The sequence below is a fragment of the Erpetoichthys calabaricus genome, chromosome 15 (genome assembly GCF_900747795.2).
Source record: "Erpetoichthys calabaricus chromosome 15, fErpCal1.3, whole genome shotgun sequence".
Lineage (NCBI taxonomy): Eukaryota > Metazoa > Chordata > Cladistia > Polypteriformes > Polypteridae > Erpetoichthys > Erpetoichthys calabaricus.
In genome coordinates this window covers 13,284,259-13,302,661 of record NC_041408.2, presented here as the reverse complement: position 1 = coordinate 13,302,661, position 18,403 = coordinate 13,284,259, and the positions used below count along the sequence as shown (strand labels likewise).

The window sequence follows — 18,403 nt, the reverse complement described above, 5'->3', positions numbered from 1 at the left end:
TCAAGATTGGCCAGACAAGTAGTCCAATTGTGGATGCTATCTTAATGCTTCAAGGAGCAGGCGCAAGTCCTACTCAAAGTGGTTGGGGAAAAAGGGGATGGGGGGAGGGGGGGGGTTAAGCACATTGCAGCAATGTCAATGTGCTGGAAAAAACACAGGCACATGCATTTGAGGAGTTGCAAAAATAATGTATGTACAAACTGTGCCACAACCGTTTCAGTATAGAAGGATGGCAATCTGCTTTGCATTTGTCTGTTGGCCTTTGCACTTCAATTAACTGAAATACTATATATGCGAGCCCTAAACTTTATACTAAACAGTTGTTCAAATATGAAGAAATTAACTCAAAACAGGTATGGGTTATTTAAAAAAAAACAAACATCAGGTTTTATTATTTTTGAAGAGAAAATTTCATATGAATCCTGTGCAGGATTCTCTTTGAAAGTGTATCCCTGCAGTGTGTATGTGTTTTTTTTATCCATCATCACATATAATTATCCATAGTTAAAAGCCTCATGATAAACAAGCTAACCTGGTACACCAATTAACTTAATAATCAGAGTTGAGACAGGGGCTGGAAAACTGTCTGCTAAGCAAGTTTGCAGCAGTGCCATAACCAATTTGCTGCCTAACTGCTGGCTGCAGGAAAGACGACAAAAATTAAGGAACACAAGATGCTTTCAATAAGCATTAAAAAAGCAGAAAAAACATCACATTCCCAAACTGGCTTAATCCAACTCAGGGTCAAATGGTGAGGCAGGAACTCGGTTACAAAGCTAGAACCTTAGCAGGGAAGTCACAGAAGGTACATTTCAAAAACTAAGTGAACATATAGCCTTGCCAGTGTTGTAATCTGCCATTTACTGCCGTATCAGTTCAGTGTAGCATACATCAAAAAAAAACAAGAGGCACAGATATATTTTCCTGGAAGGTTAAAGTGTAAAAAATAGCTTCCATGTTTGAAGTAACACAATAACACATACAGTAAGTTGGTAAAGCAGTGGATTCCAACCCAAAGCAGTGACTGCACAATTATGAAGATTTGCTATCCTAATTCAAATAATGTATTCATTTATAGCAGCTCAAAAACTCTAGTTTGTGCCTCGTATATACAGTATATACAGTATTTTTGGAATGAATAAAGCAGCAAATTAAGAAGCAACTTCTCTATTGTATCTTAAGTACTGAATGGAAACTCCCATGCAAAATATTATAGAAATATAAGATGCCACACATGACAACTTTAAAAGTTCCCATAGTATGTAAAGGCAACAAGTCATTAGTAAATTTCTCAAGACAAAAACAGATAACAGAATGTCGTTGATGACTTACTCCCATACTCTCTCTTTTCAGAAATGCATTTTGCAATTATTTTGCTAGGACACAAATGCTATAGCCAGTCACAGTGATGCACTGGGTGCTATTGGCCATTTATCCACTCACACATCCATCCCATTTTAAACATGCTTCAATTGAACAGGGTCACAGGGAAACTGAAGCCTATCCAACCAAGCAAACGGCACAAGGCAGTAACAATCCCTGGACAGGGTAACAGTTCACTGCAGAGGGAACACACAGACACATATTGGGGAAATTTAGCAACTCCAATCACAGCCTGGATGTCTTTGAATTATGGGAGGAAACCCACTCAAACAACATACAAACTCCCACATAGGTGGGACCCAGGACTGGAACTTTTGCCTCCTTATTGTGAAATCACTAGAGGCTACCACTGTACTACTGTGCCCCCCAATATAGGTCATTTATATGGGTACATGTATTACATATTCTCATAATGAATAAAAAAAATAACTGTTCTGTTTAACTTGTTTCATTTAATGAGACAAATTAATGTTTTCCTTACAGCAACACAAACAAAGAATAAATTCAAGAGCAGTACAACTTCTTACTAGTTAACAGTCTTTACTATATACTACTGTTCTTTATGACATTAAATTGCACTATGCAAAATACACCATACTGTTTGTGACATAGCAGGGTAATGGTTAGGAGTGCTGCTTCATAGATGCAGAATCCCAATTTTAACTGCCAATGTGGAGTTTACACTTGCACCTCATGCTTAGAATAAGTACACGCACACACACATCATGGCTACCACGCGTTCCATGTGTTCTTCTGACGCATACTCTGAGCAGGTCTACAGAAGTTAACACTACGCATGTGCAAGCTGCAGTACCAGGAAAAATATGGGTTGCATGTGTGTGCAAGTTTTGGTACATGACATTAGCATCATTATTTACTATCAACATGTGAAGGCAGGGTTACAGCTCCAACAGGATCAATGTGCGTGCTATGATGCTTGATGAATGGTTCAATGTGGTGAAAGAAATCGTCAAACTTAAATGCTGACATGCAAATGTGTTCATGGTTCTTTTCTTCATCCATTTCTCACACAGGCAATACAAGCTTAGCATATTCTAAAGTGTAATGATACAATGCATTTGAAGGTATAACATACAGTTGCGGTCCTTTTTTTTCTTAGCACCATCGCAACAGCATCAGAATGCAAATGATTTTTAACACCTTTCTTCTCTCAACTCACAAAACAGCAAAACCAGACATTGTTTTCTCCCTGTGATGATTTCTTGCACTGACACCTGGTGGAATCCTCCAGATTTACTTAAAGTATGTGCGCAAATATACAGTGGGGCAAAAAAGTATTTAGTCAGCCACCAATTGTGCAAGTTCTCCCACTTAAAAAGATGAGGCCTGTAATTTTCATCATTGGTATACCTCAACTATGAGAGACAAAATGAGAAAAAAAAATCCAGAAAATCACATTGTCTGATTTTTGAAGAATTTATTTGCAAATTATGGTGGAAAAAAAGTATTTGGTCGATAACAAAAGTTCATCTCAATACTTTGTTATATACCCTTTGTTGGCAATGACAGAGGTCAAACGTTTTCTGTTAAGTCTTCACAAGGTTTTCATACAGATAGAGTATCACCACGACTGCTGAAGGCCTGTGCATCTGAGCTGGGGGGTCCTCTACAGCGCATCTTCAACCTGAGCCTGGAACAGGGGAGAGTCCCGAGGCTTTGGAAAACATCTTGCATCACCCCAGTCCCAAAGGTATCACGTCCTAGTGAGCTGAATAACTTCCGGCCTGTTGCTCTGACATCACATGTGATGAAGACCATGGAGAGGCTGCTGCTTCACCACCTGAGGCCACAGGTTCAACACGCCCTCGACCCTCTGCAGTTTGCATATCAGAGAGGTGGCATGAATCGTGGACTATCTTAAAGACAGACCTCAGTATGTGCGCGCCTTGGGAACTGCAGGTCTGACATTGTGGTCAGCAACACAGGAGCGCCACAGGGGACTGTACTTTCTCCGGTCCTGTTCAGCCTATATACATCGGACTTCCAATACAACTCTGAGTCCTGCCATGTGCAAAAGTTCGCTGATGACACTGCTATCGTGGGCTGCATCAGGAGTGGGGAGGAGGAGGAGGAGTATAGGGACCTAATCAATGACTTTGTCAAATGGTGCGACTCAAACCACCTACACCTGAATACAAGCAAAACCATGGAGCTGGTGGTGGATTTTAGGAGGCCTAGAACCCTCATGGACCCCATGATCATCAGAGGTGACTGTGTGCAGATGGTGCAGAACTATAAATATCTGGGAGTGCAGCTGGATGATAAATTAGACTGGACTGCCAATACTGATGCTCTGTGCAGAAAGGACAGAGCCGGTTATACTTCCTTAGAAGGCTAGCATCCTTCAACATCTGCAATAAGATGCTGCAGATGTTCTATCAGACGGTTGTGGCGAGCGCCCTCTTCTACGCGGTGGTGTGCTGGGGAGGCAGCATTAAGAAGAAAGTCGCCTCACTCCTGGACAAACTGGTGAGAAAGGCAGGCTCTATTGTTGGCATGGAGCTGGACAGTTTGACATCTGTGGCAGAGCGACGGGCGCTCAGCAGGCTCCTATCAATTATGGAGAATCTACTGCATCCACTAAATAGTATCATCTCAAGACAGAAGAGCAGCTTCAGTGACAGACTGCTGTCACTGTCCTGCTCCACTGACAGATTAAGGAGATCGTTCCTCCCCCAAACTATGCGACTCTTCAATTCCACCCGGGGGGGTAAACGTTAACATTTAACATTATACAAAGTTACTGTCTGTTTTTTACCTGCATTATTATCAATCTTTAATTTAATATTGTTTATTGTATCAGTACACTGCTGCTGGAGAATGTGAATTTCCCCTTGGAATTAATAAAGTATCTATCTATCTATCTACACTGTTGCTGGTATTTTGGCCCATTCCTCCATGCAGATCTCCTCTAGAGCAGTGATGTTTTGGGGCTGTCGCTGGGCAACGGACTTTCAACTCCCTCCAAAGATTTTCTATGGGGTTGAGATCTGGAGACTGACTAGGCCACTCCAGGACCTTGAAATGCTTCTTACGAAGGCACTCCTTCGTTACCTGGGCGGTGTGTTTGGGATCATTGTCATGCTGAAAGATCCAGCCACATTTCATCTTCAATGCCCTTGCTGATGGAAGGAGGTTTTCACTCAAAATCTGACGATACATGGCCCCATTCATTCTTTCCTTTACACGGATCAGTCGTCCTGGTCCCTTTGCAGAAAAACAGCCCCAAAGCATGATGTTTCCACCCCCATGCTTTATAGTAGGTATGGTGTTCTTTGGATGCAACTCAGCATTCTTTCTCCTCCAAACACGATGAGTAGAGTTATTACCAAAAAGTTCTATTTTGGTTTCATCTAACCATATGACATTCTCCCAATCCTCTTCTGGATCCTCCAAATGCTCTCTAGCAAACTTCAGATGGGCCTGCACATGTACTGGCTTAAGCAGGGGGACACGTCTAGCACTGCAGGATTTGAGTTCCTAGCGGCGTAGTGTGTTGGCAGCCTTTGTTACTTTGGTTCCAGCTCTCTGCAGGTCATTCACTAGGTCCCCCCGTGTGGTTCTGGGATTTTTGCTCACCGTTCTTGTGATCATTTTGACCCCACGGGGTGAGATCTTGCGTGGAGCTCCAGATCGAGGGAGATTATCAGTGGTCTTGTATGTCTTCCATTTTCTAATAATTGCTCCCACAGTTGATTTCTTCACACCAAGCTGTTAACCTATTGCAGATTCAGTTTTCCCAGCCTGGTGCAGGTCTACAATTTTGTTTCTGGTGTCCTTTGACAGCTCTTTGGTCTTGGCCATAGTGGAGTTTGGAGTGCGACTGTTTGAGGTTGTGGACAGGTGTCTTTTATATTGATAACCAGTTCAAACAGGTGCCATTAATACAGGTAACGAGTGGAGGACAGAGGAGCCTCTTACAGAAGAAGTTACAGGTCTGTGAGAGCCAGAAATCTTGCTTGTTTGTAGGTGAACAAATACTTATTTTCCACCATAATTTACAAATAAAATCTTTAAAAATCAGTCAATGTGATTTTCTGGATTTTTTTTTCTCATTTTGTCTCTCTTAGTTGAGGTATACCTATGATGAAAATTACAGGCCTCTCTCATCTTTTTAAGTGGGAGAACTTGCACAATTGGTGGCTGACTAAATACTTTTTTGCCCCACTGTAGACAGTACACTGCTTGCGTAGTGTTGTACAGTGAGCTGGCAACATCTAAGGGGATGTTTCATCCGTTTAACAGTTCTGGAGTAAGCTCAAACCTCCCACAACCATGAATTCTATTAAGTGTATTCATAATGGATGGATGGAAGTACTGTATTGGGAATTGTGCTAACCTTTTTTACAGAAGATGCATATGATGCTTTTAGAGGAAAGAAAAAACACAAACAACAACCAACACCACCACCACAATCACCACCTTAAAAGGAAAATTTTTTAGGAAAACACAAACTTAAGGGAGGATGGTGGAATTCAGAGGAAAAAAAACATTTAGTTTCCTTATATTGTAAACTTACCGGGCTATCATCACAATGGAAAATAATGCGTGTTGAAAATCTTCCAGTATTGCATTTGTCACCATTATGGTAAACTATAGACAGTGAACCATCTGCATGCGCTTGTAGACTGGACTGTAAGTAACCCAGATTTGTATTGGAATTTGCATACTTTACACAAGATCCAAGGGATCCACCTGTGAATCAATAAAAACAATAAAAAGCTCGAGAACTGAATGCATATTACTGTCCATGAAGCATGGAATTTAATTTTTACATTAACATTTAATATTGCAGTAACTTTGAATGGATTCTAAACAAGGCAGTTTAACAATGTTTAATTAATTAAATAGTAGCATGTTCTGTTGCTGCAGTAATATTCCGTGATGATGCAATTATATAGTTAACCAGTTGCACAAGAAAAACAAAACTGTTTTAGGGATCTAGAAATTGTAAACACTTTAATAACTGACACACACACTCATTTTATTTATATATATATATATATATATATATATATATATATATATATATATATATATATATATATATATATGTATATATGTATATATGTATGTATATATGAATGAATGAATCTACCTCAATGTTTTAAATGTAATGCAGCAAAAATCAAATACATTTCAATAACTATACACAAAATGTCTACACAAAGGAGTACTAAAATACCTTGGCATCCACTTGCTCGTGGCAGTGGTTTACAAACATTAAGATAAAAGGTTCTCTTTTTTGCATCACTGCTGGTATCAACTGCTGTCCATGGTTCTTCATCTCTGCTAAGATCACTTAAATCATATTCATTACCTGATGGATCTAAAAGTAAAACACTGTTTTATGATATACTGTACATTACTTACTTTAAAATGCAAAATATGCATTGGCTTGAACAGAATGGCAGATCTTTAATGCTGAATACTTATTTTAAAAAGTTTACTTCCAATTAATCATTACTTAATCTAAAATAAAAATGTATGTTGCAAAACTGGGAAAATTATGATCCACTATTCTGAGAATATGGTGATAACCTGTTGTACTCTCGCGTAAAACTGGATAAATTCTATTACATGCTTGAAAACTAAAAAGATCACAAATACAAACTTACCAGTAACCACACAATCCACTGGGGCCGGCAGGCAAACAAGAGCAGTATAAAACTCAAAAAAGACCTTATAGACAGTGTTTCTAGATGAGCTCATTTCCTCCCGCAACAGAGTAAGATTACCAGGGTAAGCATCCTGATCACACACAAACCGAATTATAAAGCTGTTATGTGTGCCTGGTTGGGTAGGAAAAATATTTTAGTTTATGTCAATGTTATCTTGTAAATGTTCAATAACAAGGTAATCTGTTAAACCTTGGGATAAAAAATGCACAGCTAAAAACATAATGCACCTTACTAAAAAGTAGATTTCAACCATTTATCATCCAAGAATACTGCAGCACAGTTTTATGCAGAATACAGTTCAAAAACAATAAACATAAAAAAAATTCAAACTCTGCATTAATTAAATAGAATACTAGATTTGGCAAAATGGCAAATGTTTATTTCCATTTTGAAAAGGCTCCGATTTTTATAGACAAAACCATGCTAAATGTGTCACGACTTCTTCTAACATGCAGTAATTCAGAGTAAGCACAGATGAGAGAACCAAATAATATTCCGTCCTAGAATGTATTGCATTCTTTAAAACATTAGAAATGGGCAAACATCATAATTCCCATTAAAAATTTTACTCACCTGTTGAGATATCAAAACCACCAAAGTAAGTTAGTGTCAAGATGCCATCTGTAGAAAACTGTAGCGATCTTTCAACTCCAACTGGTGTTACTGGTTTGTTGTTCTCCAACTCGCATCCAGCTGCAGGAACTCCTTGAACAAGGCCACAATCCGATATGGAACCACAAACGTTAACCTGTAAAGATTGATTCATTCAGTTGTTTACAAAACACAATTTGCAAAGTCATCAGCAAGAGAAAGAAATCGTGCTTTTATCTGAAATTATTTTGTAATATTTCTAGGTGGTTAACTCTGCAAGTGAAATGATCAACTATGTACTGCTGGTTTTAATAGTAATCAGAACTGGTTTGTTATCTTTATTCTCACACTTCAGCTGAGGATCTCAGAAAACCTTTGAAAATTATTGAAAACTGGGATGTAATTTCTGTCTATCCATGCAGATACCACGGAGAATGTGCAAACACCACAATCACATTTCATCTGAAAATCAGCAACAGCATGAAGTTGTGCTGGGACTCAGAGACAAAACACCTTTTACAACATTCCACCATGCCAAATAGAACTAAGCAGACCAATGTGACAGACATGCAAGTTGAACTGGTTGCCATTAAAGAGAAGGAGGCTAAATTAAACAAAGTGCATTTTGTCATGACTGAAAAATTTAGATAGATAGATAGATAGATAGCGTAGTTGGCAGGATTAGATAGATAGATAGATAGATAGCGTAGTTGGCAGGATTAGATAGATAGATAGATAGATAGATAGCGTAGTTGGCAGGATTAGATAGATAGATAGCGTAGTTGGCAGGATTAGATAGATAGATAGCGTAGTTGGCAGGATTAGATAGATAGATAGCGTAGTTGGCAGGATTAGATAGATAGATAGCGTAGTTGGCAGGATTAGATAGATAGATAGCGTAGTTGGCAGGATTAGATAGATAGATAGATAGATAGATAGATAGATAGATAGATAGATAGATAGATAGATAGATAGATAGATAGATAGATAGATAGATAGATAGATAGATAGATAGATAGATAGATAGATAGATAGATAGATAGATAGATAGATAGATAGATAGATAGATAGATAGATAGATAGATAGATAGATAGATAGATAGATAGATAGATACTTTATTAATCCCAATGGGAAATTCACATTCTTCAGCAGCAGCATACTGATACAATAAATAATATTAAATTAAAGAATGATAATAATACAGGTGAAAAAAACAGACAATAACTATGTATAATGTTAAATATTAACGTTTACCCCCCCTGGTGGAATTAAAGAGTCGCATAGTTTGGGGGAGGAACGATCTCCTCAATCTGTCTGTGGAGCAGGACAGTGACAGCAGTCTGTCGCTGAAGCTGCTCTTCTGTCTGGAGATGACATTATTTAGTGGATGCAGTGGATTCTCCATAATTGATAGGAGCCTGCTGAGCGCCCTTCGCTCTGCCACAGATGTTAAACTGTTCAGCTCCATGCCAACAATAGAGCCTGCCTTCCTCACCAGTTTGTCCAGGCGTGAGGCGTCTTTCCTCTTAATGCTGCCTCCCCAGCACACCACTGCGTAGAAGAGGGCGCTCGCCACAACTGTTTGATAGAACATCTGCAGCATCTTATTGCAGATGTTGAAGGAAGCCAGCCTTCTAAGGAAGTATAACCGGCTTTGTCCTTTCTTGCACAGCGCATCAGTATTGGCAGTCCAGTCTAATTTATCATCCAGCTGCACTCCCAGATATTTATAGGTCTGCACCATCTGCACACAGTCACCTTTGATGATCACTGGGTCTATGAGGGGTCTGGGCCTCCTAAAATCCACCACCAGCTCCTTGGTTTTGCTGGTGTTCAGGTGTAGGTGGTTTGAGTCAGACCATTTAACAAAGTGATCTGTAAAGAGATGACTCTTAGGATAGTGCCAGCAGAGATTGCTTTAGAATTGTGGGCTTAAACAAGGACCCCTATAAGGATGATTATGTTCTTTGTGGAAATGTGGCAAGAGATTCAAAAGTATATTATTACTTGCCCATCTTTTGTTTCTTTAAATATTTCTCTTCTACCTTAAAACCTCATTCTCTTAGTCCTTCCTCTCTGGGCTACCCATTTATACTAACTAAAGTACATTACTTTCTTAACTGTAGAAGGAAAATGACTGTACTTCTTGCTCACATGGGAAGACCCCCTTAGTATTCTTTATTTCACCATATTTATTATTTTACTTGTTTATTTTTTTCTGTATATAATTTTGAGTTTGTTATTAATAAATTGTACATTATTGTAGTGATTATTTGCCTGCTCTCATTGTAATTAGGGCTTGAAAGGTACATGGTAAGAATATTATTTATGTAACGCACATCAAGAGAGCTACTTAGCCCCTGAGGTTTCATTATAAGGCCCATGTATTTAAACACTTAACCTTTGAAGTTATGTATGAAAAAGGAACTACAGGTAAAATTCCATTACAACGAACTGCCAGGGACCTAAAAAATATTTTGTTGTAATGAAAATTTCGTTGTAGTGAGACTGTGTATTTGTCACTATTGTGCTTTCTTTAACTTGCGTCCAGGCGTTTGCTATCATTTCAATAGCTTCTTTTAACGTTAATTTTAATCTTCTCCTGTCTACAAGTTATGCTGACGAGAATTTTTCTCAGCGTTTCCTTGTGATAATACACTTTCAGGGTGCGAATGATGCCCAAACCCAATGGAAGAAGCACTGTTGTGCAACTGGGTGGGAGGAATTCAACGCGAACATTATCTAAATGTGGAAGCATGTCGTGGGCAGCAGTTATCAATCAGAAGCCGAATCATCCTTTTCTTCTTCTTCATATTGTGAGGTTTCTGAATTCTTTTGGGATCCCCCAACCCAACGGGAACATCACGCTGAAGTGTATTCCAAAGGGCGATTGCCGCATCTGTGAAAGATTGTTTGTCCATTGCCGGGGCAGGGCAACAGCAGGCTCACAGCGCTGCAGTGAAGTGACACAGAAGCGAAACCTACAAGATCGTGGATGCACTATATGTCCCTGTCTTACACCTCAAAACACGAGGCTGGGTCTCAGTACTTTAGCAAAACCAGCTTTATTCAGCTTGAAACAGGAACAGCATAGTTATTAATTGTAGTGGGATCTGCCACTCTCCTATAAACAGACACAGCAGTCAGACAGGGTTGTGGCCAGATTAGTGGCTAAGTAATACTGTTTCCTGCATCACCCATCGAGATCTTTTCTGTTTTCTTCAGTGCCAAGCCACATCAGAGCTGTGAGCTTGCCATTGCCCCGGCAACAGATAAACAGTCTTCCACAGACGCAGTGATCGCACCTTGGGACGCTCTTTGGTGTGTTGTCCAGTTGGAGGAGGTCCCAAGACAGTTTAGAAACCTCACATTTCCTTGAATGAGTGCCGCATTAATAGAAATGTTTCTTGAACGAGTATTACTGAACCATATAAAAACTGCTTTTTCAGCGTCTTCAAATACAGCAGTTCACATACATTTGCAAACCGAGATTTTTCTTCTTTTTTTGCTAGGTCTTTCAAGAAAGTTGACAGTGTCGATGGTGAAAAATTCCTTTCTGCTGCAATCGAAAGCTGCAAAAATGTAAAGTTTTTTTCTAATATGAACTGTTATCGTTTTTTCTTGTCTGCTGTTTCTATAAGAGAGTGACAATGAGTTAAATTCCAATGGATGCTTTTCAAATGTTGATGAGCAATAAGCAAAAGGTATCATTGAAAACCACCGAAAATAAAAACACCAAAAACAGTAAAAGGAAAGTCAGGTGAAAGAAATTTTTTTTTTAATTTTTTTTTTTTTTTTTTTACAATGTTTCTGTTTGGGGATCGTTGTGCACAACTGAGCTGTGACCACAGAACTAACTGCTCTGTGGCTGATTCATTCAGGCATTTCAAGGTCTTTTGGGCACTTCATTGTAACAAGATTTCTATAGACTCGTGTCATATGGGGAAACTGTCGGAACCATAAAAATACTTCGTTGTAATGAGAATTTCATTGTAAAGATATTCGTTGTAAAGGAATTTTACCTGTATTAACCATAATTGTATTACTTTATAGGTGTAGATAACGAAGTTTAGAAATGATAGCTAATTTAAAAAGTATAGTGTCTTATAATTAATTTAAAGGAAGTGGTGAACCGAAGCATTATTTTTTTTATTTACTGTCTATACTTGCCACTTGGCATATTGCTATGCAGTGGCAGAAAGCATTGTTCTATATGGCATTATATCATGCTGATTGATTTTCATAAATACTGAAATAGTACAAAACCTTTATACATTTACTGCGTAACTTTCTAATCCTATGACTGCACGATGTCTCTCAAAAGAGATGTAATTTGCTTAAAAATTTAATATAAACCCTGAAATGCAAGACTTTTTCAAATTGTAGGAACAATTTAATTTGATCTACACATGAAATACCACCAACAAAAATGCAAAATCTCTCTTAGAAATTGTCAATGAAACTGCAAAATCAAGTTTTTCTTAGTTGTATTATCAACAAAAATGGAAGAACTAAAAAGAAATTTAAAAAATCTGCCTTTGTCATAAAGCAGTATCATCCATAATTTGGTCTATATCCTTGACTACAGAGAAAAATGGAAAAATCTTTTTTTTAAAATGTTATTAAGTTTTACTTTCAAACCTTAAATATTTTTCCATTTCCTGTTGCAGTGTATCCGGTTTTGGAAGCCAAAGGAAGAAGGCTGAACTCAAATCCTGTTTTAGGATCTTTGACAGTGCAAGTCTAAAAAAAGTAGAAAAGGAAAAAAAACAAACAAACAAATTTTTAATATTACACTTGTATTTGGAAAAAAAAAAAAAAAAGGGAAATGTTAAAGGGTCTTGATCACTTAATCACCTCATTATTGCCTTTTAGGGTTGAAATTGGACATGCTGCTTCAGTTTCCCAAAGAAATTTGGTCACACAGTCACGCTTTTCAAGAAACCGTGGACCTGAAAACTTTACAAGAAGGGTTAAAATAAAAAAAAATTGAACTGAATACAAATTAGCTAATAAGGACACAAACAATAAGACGCAATTGAGATCCTTTACCATAGTTCCTTCTGAGCACGTAAGGAATATCTGTGTAGAGTAAAATGTCTGATTCCCATCAGCACTCACACAAGCAGATCCATTAATGTATTCAAGAAGAATGTGGTTCTTTTCTTTAACGATGGGGCCTTCGAATGCAATTCCTAAGTTACTGACAGTTACCGTTTCATAAGTCCTACCCTGAGTAAACAAATACGGCATTATTAACACAAACTGTAAATTGCTAAAATAACACAGTAATTAAGAATTTCTGCATTTAATTTACAGGAGGAAAATTAATACTTGCCACAATAAAATAAAAAGCCCCTGAAACATGAAGTTAATTTTGTTACTGTATGTGATACAGTTCTATTTACAACACTTATCTTTGTGGACATTCACGGAAATAAAGTAGCAGTAATTTCTAGAAGTTACCTTAAATTGGTTTTTACCCAAAGGATATTCACTTTTGTAAAAAGAGAAAATCAAAACTACCACTTCAGATAAATTTCCTACATATTAATGAGTAAAAAAATGTTATTTGCTGAGTGGAACATGTTCTCTGGAAAATAAGAGCAGACAGTGGGGATATTTCATCTCAAAACATTTTTCATTTGCAGTACAGGAAGTCTGAATATTATTTTTCCAAGCATAACTGTGACTTTACATATTTGCTCATTTGAGTGTTCAGCTTAGGTAACAAAAGATTCAGTGGCAACATTTCTTTAATAGACTAATTAAAGTTACTTGGATCAGAGCTTTCAAAATGGCAAACAACAAATATGCATGATAGCAATACTGAAGCACTGGCTAATTTTCCAATTGAGCAGAGTGCTTAAAATGTTTTAGAGGTTACCCATTCAATTCACAATGTAATGACTGCCATAGTACGACTACTCCCAAATTGAATTGTCCAGAATGACTGTATAAATATGAGGTGCATTTACTTTACACTTGTGGCAAGTACATTTGACCACATTATTTCTGTCAAAAGCACAAGGGTGATTTAAAAAATGTCCCCTAATCACTATCTCTAGGCTGTCTCATAAACAATATATGACTGTACTTTTAAGGAAGTGGAATCCCATCGATCCTGCTTGATTTATACAAAGTGTGACCGTGACAAGCTGTGGTTTTTACATACACAAGTTATTGAAAGCATGTATTAATATAATTAGATGTACAACTAGCAGATAAATGTTAGTAAAAGAACAAAATACTAAAAAAATAAACTACAAATATTCCCTACCTCACTAGTTTTAAATTCCATTTCACAAGCTGCGGCAAATTGGTCACATCCAGGAACAGGGTTTAAAGGTCGACAAACGTTGATGTAATACTTCCTAAGAACTTTTTCTTCTGAGTGGTCCAAAGCATTCCAGTTCTCTGAATTAATACTAACTCTGGACAAACTAAGAGAAGAGACAAAGATTTTGTACAAACAGCTGTAGTGTACAGATTAATTTTAAGACAAATCTTGTCAGATTTTTTACAACTGTAGAAAGATCTTATAAACAACATTCATGGGAAAAAAACATCATTCACTTTTAGGTAATTAAAAATCAAAGTGTGCAAACTATTTTTAATAAAAAAAAATAATTTGCCTTCATCTGAAATCTCATAAAGTGACTGATCAGCAGTAAATAATTATCAGCTCTTTCAGACAAATGTAATCATGATCCAAAAGGAGCTAGAGAAGAACAGAATGTTAGGAGAAAAAAATAAAAATGCACTATGTAACTAATATAATTCTATGAAAAAAAAATTACAAGAATGATCATCCTGCCTTACATAGATTTTTTGCAGGACAACATATTCATTTTTCAAGGACCATGCAGCTAATTATTTTAATAGTGCAACATAACCAAGGAAGACCTTATGGGATAAAATTGCAAAACTCATGTGTTCCAAATTGACAGAGGTCTTTCTCAAAAACTGACTTACTATAATAATCAAAGCAAAAGGGTGTAGGAAAGGGTGTATGTGAAGAATCAAATGACAGATGTTATTACATCAATTAATTACCGGATTTCCATTTAGTACTAGACAATCTAGTAAGACTCGTTTTCCTTGCCTTTTTTTGTAGGCAGGGTTTACGTCTGTTTGCCTTATATCAAGGAAAAAGTAGTACACTAATTTCAAGAAACAGAATAATACAATTTAATTGTATACACAAGAATTTTAGGAATATGATAACCAATTATATAATTAACTCAAGAGACGAGACTCAAGATACAGATGAGAGTCAGACATATTACATAGAAGAGGAATCTGGTTCTTTGTTCATTTACAGGTTTCCTAGATTTTCTTAGATTAACAAGATTTTTTTTTTAGTTTAAGATTTTGTTTTTGAAATTTTAACATGATGCCACATTCAACATTAATGCACAGCCTTGTGTTAGAGAGTGCTAAACTACTGGGTTACAACTGAAGAATTTGTTTTCAATTTAGTCAGAAGCTTGTTGTAAAAGCTAGTAGCTAACCTGATGCAGTTATGTGCATGGTACAAATCAGCAATACAACAAGAGAAATCAGACCTTTAGACGTCTCTTTACTAGATACTCATCTTAGCAGAGATAAATAGCTTTATTATTTTATTTGTTTAATTGTTCAGTTGAACCAGACTCTTTAAACCTGATGGACTTTAGCACGTCAGACCTTTAGATCCAAAACTGCTTCTCTAACTTCATTCAAGATCATTTGCACAGTGTCAGTAATTCTGTCTATTCATCTTAGTCTTCCTCTTTTCCTTTTGCCTTCAGTTTTCCACAAGATAAGGTCCTTTACCAAGTAATCATGTCTAATCAATTATGTGGCCTTTCTTTGCCAATCAACCCTTCCAATGAGAACTCCAGTTGTATTTCTTTTTGTATTGATTTGTTGGATTCTCTTGCTGTCCAAGGAACTTTCAGTAGTTTTCTCTACCATGAGAGTTAAAAGGCATATATTTTTTTGTATTCAGCTTTAGCAATTAGTCAACCATCACAGCCATATATCACTACTGGAAACACCATAGCTTTAATAATAAGGGCCTTTGTTGACAGTGTGATGTCTCTTGCTTTTAGTGTTATGTCTAAAATTGCCAAAGCTGTCTTTCCCAGAAGCAAGTGATGTTTAATTTTAACACTGTAGTCCACATTTACTGAAATCTTGGAGCCAAAGAAAACCGATTCTGTTATTGTTTTCACTACCTCATCATCTATTAGCAAAGAACTGACAGGACTAGTTGAAATAACCTTGGTGTTCTCAATACCGAGAACTATATGACAGCTTTTGTACTTCAAATCCGCCTTGCTTTTTCAGTTGTTAGACTAGTGTCATCTATTTAATAAGGTTGTTGATGTTTCTTCTGGCAATTATGATTCTAGCATCTGAGTCCTCTAGACCTGCAATTTGCATCGGATATTCAGCATACAGGTTAAATAAGCAGGGTGAGAGTTAACAGCCCTTTTGTACTCCTTTCCTTGTCTTGAGCCAGTCTGTTGTTCCATGGTCGATTCTAACAGTTGCTTCTTGATCTGTGTATAGGTTCCACATGAGGGAGATGAGACGACCTGTATCCCCATTTTTTAAATTTTTTTATTTAAGGATACTTATTTATATTTAAGGCTTGTTATACAGTCAAAGGCTTTAGGGTAGTCAATAAAAGGTAAAATCCAATGCTGTGTGTTGTTATGGGCCATTACTCATGTTCAAGTAAGGAACATTTGGTTGCGACGGAGTGCACTCTTATGTCGTTTGCACATGGTCCTTTGTCCATGGTGTGAAGTTTTCTCTTCTTAGCTTACCGTCAGGCTCTTTTATCTTCTGCAGTTTCATAGGGAAAAGTGTGACTCATTACGAAATGTCAGTTTAGACCTTGGAAATCAATGCTTGACATGATGTTGTCTCTTAGTCTTCCTAGACTTGAGCTAAATCAATGGCTCTGAGCTTAACCTTGGTGGAAATGCTCCTGGAGCTAGTCCTGGGTACCCAACTCTAAAGTTCTATTCTTCTAGACCTAGATAATCTGGTATGCCATGACAATTTGCTGCTTAAACTGCTAACCATAGCAGTTCTACTTATTACCTATGACCTCCACATGCAGCCTCATTTTGGACTAATAATTAGCAGTTAAGTTGCTATGGTTTTGGAATTGTTCCTTTTTCATGTGTCATCTGTTCTGTATGCTGGTTCCAAGGTAAGCTGTGCCACGGTTTCTGGTTGGAATGTCTTTTGTCAACAACATTATTAGTCTAAAAATAACTTCAGCAGAAATGGTCTGCAAAGGTATGACAAGTTGAACAAACATCTCTTTATTTAAAAAGTAGGTGTAACAAAATATCAATATTGTCAGAGTACACAAGGATTATCCATTATGCTAATATGTCCCTTAATTATACTTTACATCTTATCAGGTCTACAAGGAGTTTATATACAGATATTAGACCTCATTATAAAGTACACTCTCAACACAGAGTATTATTTATTTAAAAAAAAAAAGATATTAAAGTAACCAGCAAACGATTTATGGATTATTTGTATTGGATTCTGTGAGGTTTTGGGGATAAATAAACACAATTGGAAAAAAAAGAAGCTATTAATATAGTTTTAAAGTCTGCTTTTAAGGCAAGAAAGAACAAATTCTTTCTTTAAAAGTTAACATTCAACAGAGCAAAACAATATAAACTATGTATATCCATATTACTAACCGAAGGTTGTACGGATGCAGGCTCACTCGAAGCGCACGCGCACTGCGACTCAGCGCCCCAGAGTCACATCGACACGCACACGCATTGCGACTCAGCGCCCCAGAGACAAACCCAGCGACCTCCCAGACTTAGTAGGTAGCGCCCAAACAACACAACACAACCTGTAGACTAAACTTCAGGTCACAATACAACCACCGCCCGACCGCGCACACCACCGCATATAAAACCTTCGTTTGGTAATGTTTACGAAGGTTGTATATATACACGGACGCCGGACACAACCCGTGCCAAGAGCGCACACGCACTCGCACAGCGCCCCAACAGTCACACCCAGCAGCTTCCCAAAGTTAGTAAGTGGCGCCCAAACAACACAACACAACCTGTAAACTAAACATGACGTGACGCGTTTACGCCAACAAGTGGCCATGGTGACATATTTAAACATTGACATAGAATAACTAGACACCTCATGACTACCACAATCATACGTCAATGTCGCCGCCATATTTTGAGTGGCACTGTTGCGGAGTGCAGTAATGAATAATGTACTGCTTGGGATTGTACAAACTGCTGTATGCTCCAAACCACATCCTGGGGGATTACATTTCATAGGTAAGGCTGAACAATTGTTGTGGTTATATTTGGCCGTTAGAAAATCCCGTCTTATAATAGTTACTTTAGCTAAGCCAGGCTAAGCTATGCATATAGGTGCTCAAGTGAGCCTCCAAACGACGTTTTGGCTAACCGTATGTAGTCACTATTTAGATTGTTGTTAGCTGTTGACATGTCTCAAACTTGAAGATGTACTTTCTCAAGGAGCACATTTAGAAAACACAGTTTGAAAGCGACAGCCATCATTGTATGCTCATGTCTTTAGTTGTGTCTGTCTTCCACAAACTAAGGTTGCACCATATTGCCAGACTGAATACTCTAATATTGCAAGATCTCAGTGAGCGAGAGAAGTATGAAGGCTGTCCCCACAATGTTACGTATATGGGATGAAT

General features: G+C 37.6%; 1 protein-coding gene across 2 annotated transcripts in view; it reads right to left on the bottom strand.

The window, feature by feature from the left end:
* The window catches only part of igf2r (insulin-like growth factor 2 receptor), a 116,203-nt gene that overhangs the window by 42,072 nt on the left and 55,728 nt on the right, over positions 1-18,403 (bottom strand). For both annotated transcript variants that reach the window (XM_028820866.2, XM_028820867.2), the window contains exons 18-25: positions 13,958-14,120; positions 12,730-12,909; positions 12,535-12,636; positions 12,319-12,420; positions 7,659-7,833; positions 7,023-7,196; positions 6,590-6,733; positions 5,924-6,099 (exon numbers count right to left, since the gene is read on the bottom strand). In XM_028820866.2, coding sequence (XP_028676699.1) covers positions 5,924-6,099; positions 6,590-6,733; positions 7,023-7,196; positions 7,659-7,833; positions 12,319-12,420; positions 12,535-12,636; positions 12,730-12,909; positions 13,958-14,120 — 1,216 coding nt within the window. The remainder of the gene's footprint in view (positions 1-5,923; positions 6,100-6,589; positions 6,734-7,022; positions 7,197-7,658; positions 7,834-12,318; positions 12,421-12,534; positions 12,637-12,729; positions 12,910-13,957; positions 14,121-18,403) is intronic.